Source organism: Nicotiana sylvestris, chromosome 6 (assembly GCF_000393655.2).
Source record: "Nicotiana sylvestris chromosome 6, ASM39365v2, whole genome shotgun sequence".
NCBI lineage: Eukaryota > Viridiplantae > Streptophyta > Magnoliopsida > Solanales > Solanaceae > Nicotiana > Nicotiana sylvestris.
In genome coordinates, this window is record NC_091062.1 from 138,303,693 (window position 1) to 138,323,777 (window position 20,085).

General features: G+C 33.5%; 1 protein-coding gene across 1 annotated transcript; it reads right to left on the minus strand.

Moving 5' to 3' along the window:
* Positions 1–1,386: 1,386 nt before the first annotated feature.
* Positions 1,387–3,398, minus strand: LOC104248939 (large ribosomal subunit protein uL6z/uL6y). Its single transcript, XM_009805294.2, has 3 exons — positions 2,908–3,398; positions 1,845–1,967; positions 1,387–1,722 (listed from the first exon to the last, which is right to left on the minus strand). Exons 1-3 carry the CDS (start codon positions 3,280–3,282, stop codon positions 1,636–1,638), a joined length of 585 nt encoding a protein of 194 aa, XP_009803596.1. The 5' UTR covers positions 3,283–3,398; the 3' UTR covers positions 1,387–1,635.
* Between the last annotated feature and the right edge of the window lie 16,687 nt (positions 3,399–20,085).

Here is a 20,085-nt window from a genome sequence, read left to right on the forward strand (position 1 = left end):
CATAACGGTATTGTCTCGAGGTCGATCATACTCGGCCTTGGTTTTCATCGAGCTCTTCGATCCTCAAGTTCTATATTCCGTCATCGGGCTCGAGCCAGGTCCGTTTTGGGCTTATTCTCGAAGCGATTCCCTGAGCCTACGAAACCGGGCATACCTAATTTCGACCGTACACAAATTTGTTTCTGGAATAACTGAGTAATTTCTTACTTGATGGAATATAAGCTGTAAAAGAATTTTTTTAGAAATTTGTACTCTCTCTAACCAAGAAAGAACATGAGAATTTATAGCGTACTTTAGCTGAATAACTGGTGAATGAGAAAGAAATGCTGTTTCTCAAGCTTTAGCAAGAAAATACGTAGGAGAAAGAAATCGTTCTTGAACACTTCCTAAATCAATGGATATTATATGAGGAATACTTTCTTGAAAATTGACTGGATATTATGAAGCTCTCAAATACTACTGATATTTATGATTGATTGATTGATGTTTACAAATACATGGATTATAAATCTCTTACAAAATGAATATAAATAAGTCCATATTACACGCCTAACTTTGCATAGAACCTTAATTCTTCTTAGAAACTCAATAGGTCATGCGGGATAGGACAGCATAAAAGAAACTTTATGATATATTCTTAAAACCTTGTATCTGAAAGATCATGCGATAAGATGAAACGTAAGTTTAATACGGGAATAGATAACCTCTCATTCTCCAAATAAATTCTTCAAATTTTATATCATCATGTCATGTTTAATGATTTTAAAATGGAGTTTAAAAAGTATCGTAATATTGCCAATAACGGGCATAGAAGCTCTTCAGATTTTCTTATCATGCAGTTGCTTAATGTCCAGTCATTCACTAACTGATAGCAGGAAAACAAAAAACAGACGCAATTCATGGGAAGCGGAAGAGTTAGCGGTCAAAGTGCTCTTTTGTGCTTATGTAAAGCACCTTTTAATATGTTAATTATCAAATTAACATATTAAACCTCTTTTCTATAAATCTGCATAGTTAAACAATTCAAATTTATAAAAAATTTGAAAACTGTAGAAATTATTAGCACATATTTTTTAAAAGAACAAGTCAACAAAACTCTTTTAGCAATTAAAAGCTTATCGACCATGGCATGTTCAGATAATCGCATTAATTACAATGAAATAGAGCACCACAATAGACAAACGTGTTTGTAAATTTTCAACTACTCTTATCATTCGAAATATTATAGGTCACCAAAAATACCAAGACTACGGTATTTAGACTATGCCCAATGGTCTTGTTTACTGTGAAATTGAAGTACTAACGACCTTTGGCATGGTAGACAAATCCTTGCTACTAGATCTTGAACTGTAAAATATGCAAACTCGACAACTATAATACATAACATAGCCACAACTTGCAATCACGCCCTTAATTTAGAACCAAACAACTCTCACTCACAGAGGAGAACTGAAACGTTTGCAACAGTTGAAACAAAAACAAAGACCACTTTGTCAACAAAATTTCAAAACAAGAAATTGAAAACTTAACTTAAAACAAGCCTGTAATATATAGTCTACTAATGAACTTAATAGAGAAGGTAAAACAAACATTCTGGATACGAATCATCGCTGATATGCCTACTTCTAAGCCCGCTCATTCTTCTTCGGCAATTCTGCCCTTCTCACTGACATAGATACCGTCAAGAAACTTTCGGATATCCTTGTTCTTCACATGGCATTTCTGTCCAACAGAATACAACATAGAGCAGTTAAGTAATGTATAATCTCCCTACTCTTTGTGAATCAGTTTCAAAAAAAACAAGCATGCAAATATTGAATGCTGGGAAAGAACATAGAGATTACTTGATTGATGAGGGCAGCAGAGCGAGAGACGAGCTCAATGTCATTTCCATCCAATACAAGCTCATCCTTAACCTTCTCAGATCGAACAACTGTTACCCCATCAAGCATGTCCACTTTCCTAACCTGATACAGTCATCAAGTCAGTCAATCTCCAGGCACTACAACAAACGGAATAGATGATTCACAGTCCAGGATACTATCCCATTAATAGATGTAGCTATCTTCTGCCATGAAAGGGATATCAGTCACAAAGTCCAGATACCAATCAATAAGAATGACACTCAGAGCTTGCTTTTGTCTGTTCTGGAACATGATTCCTTAAGACAGATAGAATAATCTATGAAAATCTCATTGCATTATCTCATAAAGACCTAATTCTTCTCTTAACTTTAATCCTTACATAAGCTGCTAACTATTTCAACCAACATCTCAAACTTCCTGGCAGATTTTTAACAAAGTAGTATAACAAGTTGCAAAGTGAATTTATCAAAAACTTTCTAATCACAGTTAACAAAAAAAAGACAATCAATCTATGCTGCTTTTAAAGTAGTATATTAATTTTATTTCCAAAGAAATAAGAAATCAATGCCTGAATTCACATTGAAAAATAGTCAAAATCATGCCATTCTTTCTTCCAACAAGAATTAACATATGTTTGACAATACTTCCAAAGCCTATCAATTTATCTTCTCTCGCCTTATGTTTTACACTCTTTAGAAAGCCTGTCGGGGGCAGATTATCAAAACAACCACCCAATTACAACAAAAATTTGAAGGGAAAACAACTATGCAGAATGATTACATATTCGATTCTCATATTTACAAAAAAAAACTGATGCAAACTTGTATCATTTATGCATACACTACCATCTAATAGAATCCCTTTTAGCGTTATTTTATATCTAATCATTTCATTCAGCACAAAAAAAAACTCAGAAGAAAAACAAACATAAAAAAGTAACAATCCATATCACATATGTCACGCTCATATTAACAAACTATTGCACATCATTTCATTCATACAAAAAGCTTCAGAAAAGAGTAAAAATTAAAGTAAAAAATACCCTCTTCTCGCCAAGGAAGTTACGAATCTCAATGGACTTGTTACCACCGGTGATGGAGGCATTGATCGGAAAGTGAGCATACACGAAACGCATCTTGTAGCGGTAACCTTTGGTCACACCAGTGATGAGATTCTCAACATGGCTAAGAGCAGTACGGATAGCTGCAGTAGTCTTACGGGATCCAAACCAAGCGTCAATCTTCAGCTTCTTCTTGCCAGTTTCCTCGTCCTTGATCAGCTGAAAATCGAGGTTGAGATGCTTGAAGTTTCGGACAAGTTTGCCCCTTGGTCCCTCTACTTCGATTTGCTTTGCCTTCACCTTGATGCTCACGCCGTCGGGGATATCCATGGTTTCTGATGACAGAATGGTCTTCATCTTGTCTTAGTTTCTCTCTTTCGCTCTCCCTCTGTGTGTGTGTGAAAATGGCGATCGCTAAAACCCTAGCAGCGATGTGAAACCTTAGAAGGAAGAGCTCTTTAATATGCTGTGGTACTAATTATTGAAACCCTAGTTGTGATGGGCCTAAATACTATTAGTGTCCGGAGGCCCATCCCAGTCAGCAGGCCTATGTGACCCAGTTTTTTCACCAGCCCATTTTAATTTTTTCGCTATATTTTCATAAAACACTATTTTTTAGTAGTAATTAGTCATCTATAGATATCATTTACTATATTACGGATTATAGATACTTTTTATGTGGTTATAAAATATATTTGATGTATTTAATCTATTGTATTCATAAATACAGTAGCAAAAATAGGCGTGAATCAGGGAAGTTCAGCTAATCAGTTGTTGTATTCGAGTGTATTCGACTGTATTCATGGAGTGACACATGGGATTACAGCTGGACAGATTATTGTATTCGACTGTATTCACGGCGTGAAATATGAGATTATGCTATTTTTAAAACGGCAAGTGAATCAATTAACATAATAGACTCATAATATAACTCAACAAATTCAATCATAAGACACAAAATATGTATTTTCAGTTATAAAAAAGATTCTCAACAAAAAAATACCCCAAAAACATAGCAATCTTCAGAGAAATTATATAAATACATCTAAATACATAAATTATATTAATTAAAACAAACTTATGAATACATTCATGGCATATAGCGAGACAGTGAATACGATGAAATACATAGAATACAACGGAATACATTGAAATACAATGAAAAAAAGACGGAGAATACAATAAAATACATGGAATATAGCGAGATACATTGAACTACAATGAAAAAAGACAATGAATACAATGAAAATTATGAAAATATAGCGTAATACGTTGAAATTACATTTAAATATATTAAAAGAAATGTTCTTCATCTCGAAAGAAAGAAATCGTCACTTAGTGGATCTCCGAAACCTAATCCTCTTTCCACGACCGCCGTCATCTCCTCGTTGGACTTGACGTCACTCAGTCTTTGGAGGAGGCGCCAGCTCCGAGGAGTCCAAAATCTATTAGATGTTTAGCGGAGCCCTGGATGGTTAGAAGAATAAGAATTGTCGCTAAACAAACTCTAGTTCGTCATGTTCTCCAACCTTCTAACATTTGCTACATTGTTGACTTTTATTGTTGGAATGGTTCCTCCCATTAAATTTGTTGTGCATGGTAATACTGTTGGTGTAAAGGGAGGGGAAAGTGGGAAGGGATAGAAAGAAAATCGGTGGAAGGAGGAGGAGAACGGAAATTTTAATGGGATGCGGGAAGAGAATGAGATGTATCAAAGTAGAGAGAGAAAGAAAATAGTGTAACTGATTAGCGTATTTAGTAGCCTGGGGCTAGGAGGTAACCAAAATTGAATATTTTGCTATAAGCCTTCAAAGGTATCTATAGAATATAATTTTTTTAAATGGTAATTGTTTAAAATAAACAAGGTGTTAACATTTGCTATAGGAGGTAAAAATTCCTAAACCATACTATATTGCCTTTTCTTTTCTTTTATTCGAGTATACAGGTGTTGAGTATTACATAGTCCTATGTTTTTGAAGTATTTGAATTTAGTTTAATGTAAACGTAGTCTCTCGTAGAAAAATAACTACTGAGAGGAAATTTTGTCTATGTTACCGACAAGGAAAAGACATTGATATTTGTTTTTATCTTAAATTTACTTAATTTAACTTAGGAGGAGTATTCGTCCCATTTTAAGGTGGCGCGCTATGGTACGTATTGATGGGCCAAATTACTATTACTGATTGGTGACCCAACAACATGCCCATGTAGCCCAACCTTTTCATCGGCCCACTATTTTATTTTTGCTTAGCCTATGTACTGCCCTTCTCTTTTGAATAATTTGTATTTGAGGTATTGTACATGATATTGTTTTTTAGGTGTATGAACTTTAATTTAACATAAATGTATTGTCTCGTAGAAAAGTAACTATTGAGAATTTTCTCCTATGTTTGTAATTGGATTTTAAATTTAACTTCTATCGCATATTTAGCTGATAGTCATTAAGTTCTGCCGAATTCATATATAGGTATTTGTGACATAAGATTGAACTCCTATTGATTTATGAAGTTTTATGAATTTTATAGTTTGATAAGTTTTGAGTACATGACCATGGATAAAAAAGTGTGAAGGTTGAGAATAAAGGTAAATGGTTAGGATAGGTCGCTTAGCGTTGTCCTTGTCTATAACAGTAGCTTTAGTATACAAGTTTGTGTTATTTATGTATTATTATCGTATTCCTTGACTTGTGCGATTACTTGTGTTGCTTTCGTTTCGGCCTTCTGATTGCAATACTCAGTTTTAATTTTGTATCTTTATATTTTTGCTTCGGTTTTCTAATTGGTGTGCTTGCTGCTGCTCTTCATTTTATTTTCCTAAGCCGAGGGTCTTCCAGAAACATCTTTTCTGCCTTCTTGAAGGTAGGGGTTTAGTCTGAGTACATACTACCCTCCCCAAATCCCATTTGTGGGGTTACACTCTCTCCGAACTGAACTGTATCTTGTTAGTTATATTGATTAAAGTGTTAAAGTGTATTAACACTTTACGGAACAAGATTTTCAGCACTTCCTTTTGATATTGAGTGTCTTTATTATAATATAACGTGGTTCAAGAGATTCACAAGAAATGCAAGAAACAAACAAACGCTTCTTCGAAAAAATTGAAGAAAATAAATGTTCAACTAAAGGAGGACATCAAGAGATAATAATTAATAAACAAGAAAAGCCATACCAAAAACTAGGAAAACAATTTCAAGAAAAACCAACATGGAATTTCAATGACTACTTCATTGAATGCGTTGCTAATTCAAAATCCAGATGTCCTAACTGGCTCTATCTACACTTATTTTGTAAGAAAAACACCCACACACGTATATATACAAAAGGTCAAACTCTTTGGGTTCCGCCTTACCGTAAAAAACATCTACATATTTACAATACTTTTGCGAACTCATATAATTTGAGTTATTTTGAACAAATGTTGAATGCTGGAGCTTCAAATCTCCACAATTAACATCCAATTTCGTCCAAATACCATGTTTCACCTTGTATCTACCCCTTATCCATATAGTAAAATTTGCATATCCACTTGTATTTATCTCCTTCAAAATAGCATTTGCAACCTCATCATTCATAATCTTCATAGGCAAACAATCACTAAAATTCACTTCTATAGATCTCTCATCTTTTCCTTCTTGATAATAAAGCTCTAACATTGTTATCCAAAGAATATCATCATCATACATAATAGAAACCTCAAGATTTTTGTACTTAGTTTTTGTTGGCATTTTGACAAAGAAATAAGTATTTGTTGGGATTTCAACAAAGAAATTGAATGAAAATTTTTGGCCAACAATGGAATAAGGCAAAGAGGAGATATTAATATAAATTGCACTTTTTGACTCCAAGGAAATATTGGGGTGTGGAATTTTTTCAAAGTATATTATTATCATGGCCGAAATGAATCCAAGAACAAAAAGAAAGCCTAAACAGATGAGAAAATCAACTAAGAAGGAACATTTTCCATTTTTGTCTTCATTCTTTTTTCTGCTCATTGTTTTGTTCCTCCCTTTTTTTATCTCACAAGGAAATGAATTTTACTTTACTTTAATTATATTATGAAGATAAATAGGAGCAAGGAGATAGAGTCCTATTAATTAGTGATAGATATAAGAGTAGTTTTACTTGTTCTTCAAGATGTGGACGATCTTATCTAGTATATACATCATTTGGGGATGGTAAATTCTTTCTACAAGGTAAAATAACACTAACACAAGGTTTAAAAAAAGTACATTAAAAACTTGAGAATATAAAATTCATTTTAGATGGTAAAATAACTCTAACCTAATCCATACTATATTGCCTTTTGTTTTCTTTTATGTGAGTATTTAGGTGTTGAGTAGTACATACCAATATGTTTTTGAATTATTTGAATTTAATGTAATATAAACGTTGTCTCTCGTAGAAAAATAACTACTGAGAGGAAATTTCTTCTATGTGACGAACAATGAAAATACATATTGATACTCGTTTTTATCTCAAATTTACTCAACTTAGGAGGAGTATTTGTCACATATCAAAGTGATAATTTGCGTGCTATGGTACGTATTGATGGGCCAATTTTACACAAATTTAAAAGGAATTTTTACCTATCTATACCATATATCAAACCTTATTACTCTCAATGTTTAAGGTTTGTGTTTATTACATTTAAGCATACCAAATTACCATTTCTATACCATAATTCAAATTAGGGATATAATTAAGGGTTCATTTATATTAGGCATAATTATAGGACTGTATCTTCCCACTTTCTCTTTCCTTTCATCTCAACTGTTCACAACACACACACACACAACTCACGTTGCTCCTATGCTTCCTCTCGTTGATCATCCCCAACTGCCCACCACCGTCGAAGAATATCATATTTTCAGATTCACAAGAAAATTTTAAATTCTTTGATCCAACCGCTTGAATTCCCACTGGAAATAATAATGGCAGAGAGTTCGAAATTCTTTGACCTCTTTTTTTTTTTTGGATAGTGGTTGAAGGTTACTGGTTAACACAGTCGATTGAAATTCGAAGAAGAAGATGAGGAAGACATATTTCCAGAATTTGTAGATATTTTGTAGTCAAATTGTAGTCAAATTAGAAAAATTGTAGATAAATTGTAGATTGTTTTTTGCAGAAGATTTTGTAGAAGCTTTAGTCGTTTTGGATTTGTGAAAACAGAAAATAATGCATCTACAATCAGAATACAAATAATCTACAATTTATCTACAAGATATCTACAAAATAGATACATTGAATTTTAATATCCAAATTCTCATTTCAATTGTAGCATAATTGGCATTTTCGACATAATTGTAGAAGATTTGTAGAAGTTTTAGTCTTCCCAATCTACAATTCATCTACAATTTATCTACAATATATCTACAATTCTACAATTTAACTACAATTTATCTACAATTTCTGGAAATACGTCTTCTTCTTCTTCTTCTTCTTCTTCGAGTTTCAATCTAAAATTCAGTCAAAACCAAGTCTAATCTTCACCAAAACCCCTCAAAATTGAGATATAAACTCCTAAACATATTCCGAATTATTTACAACAACACCCAATCCAAACAAATAATGATTTTTGAAAACCCAAATTTGAATTCAAAGCTTTCAAGCTTTTTAATGGCTATCAATGGTGGAAAATATATGGAAGAACAGATGAAGATGAAGAACAGAAATCTCCTTTCCGTTTGATTACTGGAGCTTCAGTAGCTTGCGTTTTTTGAGAATTGTAGTTGAGTGAGAGAAGAGAGATCTCTTTCCGTTGAGGAAGGAGAGAATTACGCAGCAATTCGAATTTGATGTTGACAGGAATCACACGCAGATCTGGTGCCTCATTTTAGGGCTTTTTTTATGGCAAAATCTACCTATTTTTGGATTGGTATATAATTTGTAGTAAAAGTGTGGACTACACGGGTAAATAACAAATTATGAACATTTTTGGTAATAAAATTTGATATATGGTATAGATAGGTAAAAATCCCAATTTAAAATATCTTAACTATATCTTATTACATAACATGTATACAATATCTGAATATTCTGTTTGTTTCATTTCATATATCTTAGTTTAATCAGGCATGTAATTTAAAAAGTCATTTATTGTTTACTTTTTCTAGCCGATATACATAAATTATACATTGATTATAAATGATTATACATATATTATACATTTTCCGGCTATTTTTAGTTTAAGTAATTGAGTGAGCTGCTATTTATGTTAATTCTTCAATTTTATTGGGAAGTTCTCCACAACCCCATCAACAGGCTCATGTAACCCATTTTTTACGTTAGGCCCATTATTTAATTTTTACTTTAGCCAATATGCTGCCTTTCTCTTTTGAATATTTTGTATTTGAGGTATTGTACATGATATTATTTTTTAGGTATACAAACTTTAGTTTAATAATGTATTATAAGAAGTTTTTCCTATGTGAACAACAAGGAAAAGACATATCGGTACTCGGCATTTTACATAATTTAAGTTAGGAGGAGTATTCATCACATATCAAGTTTATCTAATTTGTGCCCATAGAAAATTAATTTAGAAACGACTTTTTGGTTGTTTTTGTGCATTAGGACCCGAAAACAGTTAAGCAATTGGTTTGTTTTGTTTATGTTAAGAGTTTGCATTTGGTATGAGATTATTTTCGGATTATCGTGAGAAAAATTGTTTTGTGTTTTAATTCTTCTATTTTGTTTAGTTATAGACACTAGACATACATGTTTGAACAAGAAAACAAAACAATTATGCAGAGAAACAAAGTTTATGTTGAGTCTGTAATCACATTTTAAGCACTTGAACTAAAAGCTAGGTCCTATGGATTGCACTTGAGCCCAAAAACAAATTCTATGGACTGAACACATGACCTCTCCGTAAACTTGATTGCCACTAAAATCCTCATCTTTCAAAGGATTTATTTATATTACTTTTCTTTTTATTGCAAATCCTGTAATTTTTGTGACTGTCTAAAAGTGGTATTATTCATTGTAAGCACGTAATTTTTGACCCGCGCAAATTTTAAAGTTAGTTTTAGTATTTTAATATTTTTAAAATATTTACTTGACTTTATTTTAATATAATTTTAATCTTTTTACTTTTAGTTCTAACACATAAAAAAAATATAAAATAGTTTTATTTATCGTGTTTATCGCTTTTCTATATTTTTATCTTTAGTTTAAGATCAATTAGTATATTTTTATTCATGGTATCTTAATTTTATCATGACTTTAGCCTATTTTCTTTACTTTTTACTTTATTGTTATAACATTTAAAAATACAAAAAAGTAGTTTCATTTTAAAATTTTGTTTATTTACTTAACTAAGTTTAATTAATATTTTGGTAGGATTTTTGAGTTTGTCTTTGTCCAACAAGAAAATTTGTAGGCCCAAAGGTGTGAGTCCATTTCTTTTAACTTAAACCCAATTATTCTTAGTTCATTCATCCCAACCCATTAGCCCATTTATGTGCAAGATTTAATCATAGCCATCTATTTTCTTCTAATTCAATGTCCACTTCCCACCTCCATATAAAATACTCAATTATAGAAAACCTAAAAAGAAAAAGTTTTTCAATCCCTAGAACCCCATTTCCAGCCTTGACTCCACGTCCTCAAAATATTGAGTCGCCCCTCTGATTTTCCTCACTTGAGCAAAAGGACTCACTTTTAAAAGGGAGGCAACGGAAACAGAGTCAAAAATCGAGAGGAATGGAGGCAAGGAACCATTAATCTTCATTTATTTATTTTTCTTATTCAATTCTTCAAGTGAGATAACTTATTCCCTCCCCAATCTTTAGACATGGGATAGATGCACATAGATATTAGAGTCCAAAATATCTCACTTTCTAACTTCTACTTCGAGTCCAGAAAACAAAAGGTCCAAAAATTATTTTTGTTTGCAGAGTTTGGTTTCTTCTTTGGGTAAAGAAAAAAGAAGAAGGGAAAATTATCAATTGAGGTGTAGTTGGAGTTTTGCTGATCCGAGTCCATTTTAGACTTCGTTTTTGAAATTTGTTCGAGGTCGTCAAAGGTCCGCTCGAGGTTCATGTCCAGAATTCAAAATACAACTGAGGTACTATTGTTAGATTTTATCTCCTAGTTCAATTCTAATCGACACCCTTGCTGTATAAAGCTCTTCATAGAGGTACTTGCTTAATCAAAATCAGGAGGAAATTTTGCCATACAAAAGGTCTTAAGTCTCTTCCCTTATATCTTGCTTCTCATTCTATTTTTTTTAAAATTATATTTGACTACTTTGTTGCTGATTATATGACTGTATGAAACCATCTTGTGGTTGATGTTAACACTTGTACGGGGTATATTTTTAGTGAAATAGCTGCTATATTTTGGATCACTGCCTCTTTTATCTAAGCACATAAAAAAAGTTAATTTCAAGTTGTAGGCTCATCTGAAAAATTTTGAACTAAAGTGTATGGATTGATCTCGAAGACGTTAAAGGGATTTGAATTTATGAATGTTTTTGGTTAATTTGTTGTTATTCCATTAAGTATGATGGGGTTGGAAAGTTAACTTGAAAGAAAATTTAAAACATAAAAAGTTTTATTTAGTTTAATTTTATTGTTTTGCATTCTCCATTGGCATGTTTAGGCCGGCCACACTTGGATAGGCAAGGCTTAGAATTTTGTTTGTTTAATTTTGAGGCGAAAGGTCGTTCTCTTAGTTAAATTTATTCGGGGAATACCCTGAAGGATTTGTATATATTTTATTCCGGAGAATGCCCCGTAGAACTTTGTAATGAGAGACCGAAAAATAGAACTTGTAGTATTTTTGTTTTATTTTCATTTTTCTTTTTCTTTATTTTAGGTAGGGACGACCTCGAGCCTCTTTTCATTGTTTTTTTTTTTTTGTGTGTGTTATTACCTCAATTCGAATATTTTAAAAGCCAACTTGATCGAGTACGCAACCGTACTAGTTACGGGACTTGGGGAGTGCCTAACACCTTCTCCATGAGTCAAATGAACCCCCTTACCCGAATCTCTAGTACAGACTTAGTTTTGCAGTCCAAAGTATTTAAAAAAAATATATCATTTTACAAAAACGGTGACCTGACACACCGAAACCAATGTCAGGTGGCGACTCTGAATTATTTTCCTTTTAAATACAATTTTGTCACGTTCTAATTGGAAAACCATTTTCAAGCTTTACTAAATATTTTATTAATTTTAAGAGGGTTTGGTGAGGTTTGGTAAAAAAAGGGGGTGTGACATCTCTGGCGACTCTGCTGGGGAATTGCAGGTTCGAGCTGGTATTTGATCTTGTTGGCTTTTAGGATATTCGGTTGAGGTGTTTGTTTTTTTATTTGCTTTGTTTATTTGCTTTGTTTATCTTATTTCCTTGTTTTGTTGGTCATTTGTTTATTGCTTTTCTTAATGTGTTACTGTTTTATAAACTGTCATCATTTGCATAACCCCATGTCTTCTTTCTGCAACAAGTCTTGGAGTACACGTCGCGTGCACGAACTCTTTGTTGAGTCACCCTTAATTTAGGAAGGGGGGACGTCGGACGTATGGAGTGGGTGGAAAGCTTGAGCAGCCACCATCGACCATACGCTCCCCCGAATTGCCTTGTTAGTGAACCCCAAACTTAGGTCAGCCTTTAGGTCATTTTTATTTGCATCATGTCATTTAGACCTAGTAGGGCTCGGTCCCAAGTACCGTGTCCCTTTGTAGGAAGCCTGTCCAAATTTTGTCAAAATGGGCTCGTGGCCCAAAATGACATTTAATCATCCTATGTGCTAAATGTTGCATTTGTGAGGGTAAAAAGGTCATTTGGCGGACCGATGCTTGGGAAAGAAGGGTGAAAATGAAGAAAGTAAGGCCCACTCACATTTTGTTTCATAGTTTTCCAAAAATCAAAATGAAAATGAAAATCCAAAAAAGATTTTACACTTTTCCATTATTTTTCAAAAAAAAAAAAAAATGAAAATAGAAAATCCAAAAAGATTTTACATTTTCCATCATTTTCCAAAAATTCAAAATTCAAAAAAAAGAAAATCCAAAAAGAATTTACATTTTCCATCATTTTCCCAAAAATTCAAAAAAGGGAGAAAAAGAAAAATCCAAAAAAAAATTATTTTTCAATTTTCATCAAAAATACAAAAAAAAATAGTTTTTCCAAATTAGTTGCATTTTTTTAAGGCTTCCTCCAATGTTTAATCTTCCCGAACTACGCGAACCTGATTCTCGTCTTCTGGGGAGGGATACGTAGACAACCCACATAGGGTCCGGTCTTCCTAGTAGTTCCTAGGTTCTGGGCTTCCGGGGTCGTAGCCAAATCTTGCATGTATAGCCATATTTGGCCACATTGGCCATTTTTGCAAAAATAGAAGTGTTTTATCAAAGTAGTTTGTTATCTCTTGTCTTAGGATCTTAAGTCTACAATAAAGTGTCCTCTTAATTTTAAGGTTCATTCCTGTCAAATTTGCATGTCTAGCCACTTTTGGCCACATCGGTCGTTCTTGCAAAATAGGGTTATTTTCGCAAGAGTGGCTCAATTACCCATGTCTTAGAATCTTGAGCAAGATCCCTCGGATAAGCTTGAGTTGATAAAGTCTCAGTTAGCGGAATTGGCAGCAAATGTGGAGCAGCATGGCCAGTATTTGTTTAAGGTCGGCCTTCAGGATGCGGGGGCACACGCCAGGGCCTTTATTCCCAACATCGGTGTTTCTTTACGAGGCATGTTATAGAGTTTGAGCATGACGGACAGCCCAAGACCATCCCGGTCAGGACAGTCGCATTCAGGAGCAGCTTGAGGAGTCATTCTATTTAGGTGTTTTGAGATTGCCTTATGTTGTCTTTTACTTTCGTGTCTTGTCTAGAAGTACCGAGTCCTTTAGGTAGTGTCAGAGTCTGTCATAGTGTAGTTGAGTATGTCATGTCTTTCATTATCGTATTTTCCTTTGTATTTTAATATCGAAAAGTTTTAAATGAAAATCCTAAAAAGATTTTGTTTTCAGTTTATTTTCCACCACTTCTCCAGAACTACGCTTGGTCTGATTCATGAGGGACATGATACGTAGGCAACCTACATCGGGTTCGATCAAATCATTTTTGGTTCAAAATAAAAAGAGAAAGAAAAAGATAAGAGTGATAAGAGGTGTTGGAAAAGAAAGAGAAGAAAGGATTCCAATGGTTCTGGGTTCGTTCCCCAGCAGAGTCGCCAGAGCTGTCGCACCTCCTTTTCGCCGCGCCCGCAGGGCGCGTGGGGAGTTTTCTCCAATTGAAGGACAGTCGAAACGGGATTTGTTTATTTGTTTTAGAGTCGCCACCTGGGAATTTTAAGGCGTCCCAAGTCACCAATTATAATCCCTGAATCGAGGAGAATATGACTCTGTTTATTATTCTGCGAACCAGAAATCCTGAGTAAGGAATTCTGTTAATCCGGAAGAAGGTGTTAGGCATTTCCGGATTCCGTGGTTCTAGCACGGTCGCTTAACTGTTTTTATTATTGGCTTAATTACCTTGATTTTATTAAATACATTGATGTTACATGTTTTTACTACCGCTTATTGATGACCCTTCTTTGAATCGAATTACGCGTACGTATATTCGTGTTAAAAAAATTGCGGACTTGTGTCACGCGTACGTGTACACAATAACTTTTTATAATATATTTATTAAGCAATCATTTTTCGAAATTGTGTTGGATCAAGAATATTTGTTTTTCTTGAATAATGAACCGTACATCTCGGGTTTTTATGAAATTGATTTAACGCCTTTTGGAAAAATCCTTTTATTAAATATTCGTTCGAAATTGCGCGTACGCATAATCCGAATTTTTGCTTTTAAAAATATAATCAGGGTACGCGAACGTATCCCTAATTGTGCAAAATATTCGTAATGATATTAGGGATTTTCCACAAATTGTTTATTATATCTATACATTTTTATGTGAAAATCATGATAAATTCCCATTTAAGGTGCCCTTAAATTCTTTGAAAAGAATTTACAATTTATTAAATGTTGACCGTTGATTATATTTTCCGAATATAAGTTATATTCATTTCAACTATTCAATTTCAAAGGACAGAATACAAATATGATTAATATTATTTAAAAAAAAAACAAATATGACATATATATATATATATATCAAAGAACAAATTGCATATAAAACTGAAAATGAATGATTCATAAAGGAAGGAAATATTTTCCAATTTTTTTTTCATGATTTACTTAATGCAAATTCTATTTCTAATTACCATTGATATCAAGTGTTGCAATTGGTACTTATACATCTCGTTTCATTCTCATATAATCGCTTTTAATCTAATAAGCCTAATTATTTGATCAATTTGTCTTATGAAGGTATATAGGTATCGAGTTTATAAGAAAGGAATTATTATACAAGTTAATTCAATAAAATTACCTTACATGCAACTTAACTGTATATCGTAAACATTCATAACATTTTAACATTGTAACAAGCTACATCATATCACCTTTCGCCAACGTTTATACACACATCTATTATCTTATAAAAATATACCAACAACACCATCTTAACCTTATTTAACAATAAATATCACTACTGTAATTTTCTTGGCACTTCTACATCACTTCTTGCTTAACTAACAACAAAATTAAATAATGACCAACATTCATGCCATATTCCCTACTTTGACAATTTAATATGATTAAACTAATGAGATAATGAGCTAATATTATTACAAATCTTTATACGAACTTTTAAAGTAAGACAATTAGCTCATAGCTATCAAATTGAATTCACTACTAATTAACTAACATAAAACAAAAATGAAATTTAAATTGATGAACTTGGACAAATAGAAAACAGAATTTCAATTCAAACTTCATTGATGAGTCATGTTGAATCTCTTTCCAACTTAAAATTTAAAAGACATGTACCTGGTATTGGAAAACAAGAGAAGATGAAGCTGAGAAGCAGCAACAGTAGTAACAATGTAGCACAACAACGACAGTCCAGCAACACAGGAATAGACCAGTAACAGTAGGAATAGTAGTAAACCCAGGAGACTATAAACGACTCCAAGTATAGAGAAGAAGTAAAAGGCAGGAAGGTTCTGACTATTTCAGATCTTAAGCGAGGCAATGAAACAGTAACTATTCTTTTCAACTTCAAAACTCTCCAAAATGAATTCTGTCCCTGTATATTCAGTGTATCCAGAATGTATATCGGGTGTATACTTCTCACTCCGCCCCCTCTTTTTTTCTTCTCTCTATCTAGTTTTTCCTCTCTTTTTTTCCACCATTCTTCCTAAATTTTCTCTTCTATTTATAGTAAAATTTTCGAAATTTTCAGATTTATTTTTTTATTATTTTATTATTTTTTTAATTAAAAGAAATCCCACTTACAAATTGCTTTTATTTTTTTAGAAAAAGAAATCTCACCTTTATTTACTTTTATTTTTAAAATTCCAACTTTAATTACTTTATCTTATTTAAAATCCCACTTTTTATTTTTTTTTAAAAGAGAATCTCACTTTATTTAACTTTTCTTTAAAAAACAAACCACTATCTTTTCTTTTTCTTTTAAAAATGCTACTTTCAATTACTTTAAATTTTTTTAAATTTTCAGATACCTTTATATTTATTTTTTAATTCCAACCTTCTTTTACTTTTAATTTTTTTTTTGTTTTTTTAAAAAACATTCCCGAAATTATTATATATGTTTTTTAAAAAAAAAATAAAAAATAAAAAAAATAAAATAAAATAAAATATTTTCGGATTTTTTATATATAAAAAAACAAAAAATAAAACTATTAATAGTGATAATTTACCTTTTATTTTTTATTTTTTTGGTTTTGTTTTGTGTTGGACAAAAATGAAGATGGGGTGTTGGGTTAATGGAGCGGACCGGGTCGACCCGGTTTGAAACGGACCGGGTCATGGGGAAAGTTGGGCAATTATTTGGGCCTGTGGTTTGAAATTGAAGAAGTGGCCCAATCCGATTTTTCTTTGTATTTTTGTTCTCTTTTCTTCTTTTATTTTTCTAAAACTAAATTATAAAAGTACTTAAATTATTATTAAGAACTAAATTAAGTTATAAAAGCGCAAATTAACTTCCAATAACAATTAACGCACAATTAAGTAATAATTAAGCATAAAATTGTTCATTTGGACATTAAATGCTAAAAATGCAAAAGATGCCTATTTTTGTATTTTTTTATTAATTTAACAAATAAACATGTATAGACAAACATACAAATAGTTACACAAAATATCACAAAAATTGCACACCAAGAAAAATTATTTTATTTTTTGAATTTTTTGGGAGTAATTCTCATATAGGGCAAAAATCACGTGCTTACAACTGCCCCTCTTTGCCCGAAGACACGAAGGGTTTTCGTGCAAAGATAAAGCGAGCGATTTTTGCCCATCCGAGTACTCAGTGTGAAGCATTTTTTTTATTTTTTTTATTATTTTTTTTGAAAAAGATTTGACCGAACCTTTGCTTCAAAGGTTTCCTACATATCCTGGGCTAAACAGGAATCAGGTCAATGTAGTTCGGGAAGTTTTGGTAGCTGGGACTACCGTGGGACTGTGATGTTACTGCTGCTTCGTGCTGTTTTTACTGCTTGCTGACCTCCTTATTACACCTTACTGTAAAGGAAATACAAAATTAAACTAGACTATGGTACATGAATTATAAAATCTTATCTAGATCATGCTCTCGCGTTTCTTGTTGTCTTGATATCTTGGTGACTCTTGGGCATTGGTCTTATTCCGTATTCCTTTTGGAACTCTTGTTGTTTCTTGTTGGGGATCTTGTTGGACTCCTCTGTTTTATTGATTCTAAGTGTGCTCCTTTTTCATATGAGCGGGCTTTTGATTTCAACACTTCAATTGCATTTCCTCGTTCTTCAGGTGGGTGCCTCGACTGCTTCTTTTCTTTCTTCATCCTCATTTTCCAGGTGGACGCCTGACTTCTTTTTTCTCATCCTCATTCTCCAGGTGGACGCCTGACTTCTTCAATTCTTATCCTCATTCTCCAGGTGGACGCCTGACTTCTTCTTCTCTCATCCTCATTCTCCAGGTGGACGCCTGACTTCTTCTTTTCTCATCCTCATTCTCCAGGTGGACGCCTGACTTCTTCTTTTCTCATCCTCATTCTCCAGGTGGACGCCTGACTTCTTTTTTCTCATCCTCATTCTCCAGGTGGACGCCTGATTTCTTTAATTCTCATCCTCATTCTCCAGGTGGACGCCTGACTTCTTTAATTCTCATCCTCATTCTCCAGGTGGACGCCTGACTTCTTCTTTTTCTCATCCTCATTCTCCAGGTGGACGTCTGACTTCTTTAATTCTCATCCTCATTCTCCAGGTGGACGCCTGATTTCTTCTTTTCTCATCCTCATTCTCCAGGTGGACGCCTGACTTCTTTAATTCTCATCCTCATTCTCCAGGTGGACGCCTGACTTCTTCTTTTTCTCATCCTCATTCTCCAGGTGGACGTCTGACTTCTTTAATTCTCATCCTCATTCTCCAGGTGGACGCCTGATTTCTTTAATTCTCATCCTCATTCTCCAGGTGGACGCCTGACTTCTTCTTTTCTCATCCTCATTCTCCAGGTGGACGCCTGACTTCTTTTTTTTCTCATCCTCATTCTCCAGGTGGACGCCTGATTTCTTTAATTCTCATCCTCATTCTCCAGGTGGACGCCTGATTTCTTTAATTCTTCATCCTCATTCTCCAGGTGGACGCCTGACTTCTTTTAATTCTCATCCTCATTCTCCAGGTGGACGCCTGACTTCTTTAATTCTCATCCTCATTCTCCAGGTGGACGCCTGACTTCTTCTCTTTTTCTTTACCAGGTATTTCCTGACACAAATATTGTTTTTGCCCCTGTTTTAAATCAAAGAAAACTTCGTTAGTTTAAAGCAGGGTGGTTGGCTGTGGTATTCTTGCAGATGGTGATGTTTCTCTTCGTCTCTCTTTATTGCCTTGGAATGATTGAAAAGACTGTTTTGTCTTTGTAATTGATCCTTGACTATAGGATTCCCCTCTGTGTGTTTTCCTTCAAAACCTTTCAACTGTAATCATGTGCCTCTTCTGACTTTGCTGATCCACTTTTGATTTCATCTTTCTTACACCCGTATTTTATCTCCCACCTTTCGTGGCTGTATTTTGTAACCTTGAATCTTGGTAGTATACCTTGACATTCCTTCTTATTTGTTTGGAATAAAACTTATCTCAAAGCTTGGAGAAAGTAAGATTATTAGTAACGAAATACGCTGATTTCGACAATTATAGAATGAAAAGAAAAATCCAATTTTTGGATGACTGTTGGAAAAGGAATAAAGGACTTATCTGATTGGAATTACTGGCACCAATGATCAGGGTATGCATTTCGGATTAATCAACCCAGTCTTTTAATCCATCTCCTCTCAATTGTCTCAAGGAGTTTTCACCGATAAATTTTCCTCGTTTTTCACTTCTTCACTTCCTTTTCGCCTTATGGTGCCTGTGTGGGTTTTCACCTATAAGACTCTCTCATTTTACTTTTCTCTCAACCTCCGTCGCCTTATGGTGCCCGTGTGGGTTTTCACCTATAAGACTCTCTCATTTTACTTTCTTTCCTTGTTTGTACCAGAGTGTTATGAACCACTTCATTTGCTTGCCTCAGCATTTTTCTAAGATTGATCAAAAGGTCTTTTTGGTATTAAGGTTAGGAATGGAAAAGGTATTAAAAGCTAAATAGCTTTGGTATGGGTTTAAAATTACAACTCTTGGAATCTTTTCTTATTTCCAATACAATTCCTGCCCCAGTTTCTTGATTGGGGTCTCTTAATATTTCTTTTCCGTGCACATTGTGCATGTTGTGCACCCTATGACCGAGCCGTGAGGCGCCTACGTATCCTTCTTTGAGGAATCAGGTCAAACGTAGTTCACTACATAATAGTGAAGATTTTGATCTTTTTTTTTTATTGATTCCAAGAGAGGGTAGGAAAGAAACAAGTATGGCTCAAAGGGGAAGCAAATGGTATAGTGTTTGGATAGCAGAATAAATTGCCTTTGTCATTTCAATCTTCGAAATAGTGCTAAATACAAACATTCAAAAAGTTATGCATAATATCTCTTTACCGCGTCAGAATTGATCGCCATATCTATGCATTTGCCTTCAATATCTGTTAAACATAGTGCACCATTCGATAATACTCTGGT

Coding starts and splice junctions, on each gene's coding strand:
- LOC104248939 (XM_009805294.2), bottom strand. CDS start 3,282: ATGAAGACCATTCTGTCATCAGAAACCATGGATATCCCCGACGGCGTG. Junction 1,968..2,907: donor ACTTCCTTGGCGAGAAGAGG/GTATTTTTTACT, acceptor TGACTGTATCAG/GTTAGGAAAGTGGACATGCT. Junction 1,723..1,844: donor CTGCTGCCCTCATCAATCAA/GTAATCTCTATG, acceptor TCTGTTGGACAG/AAATGCCATGTGAAGAACAA.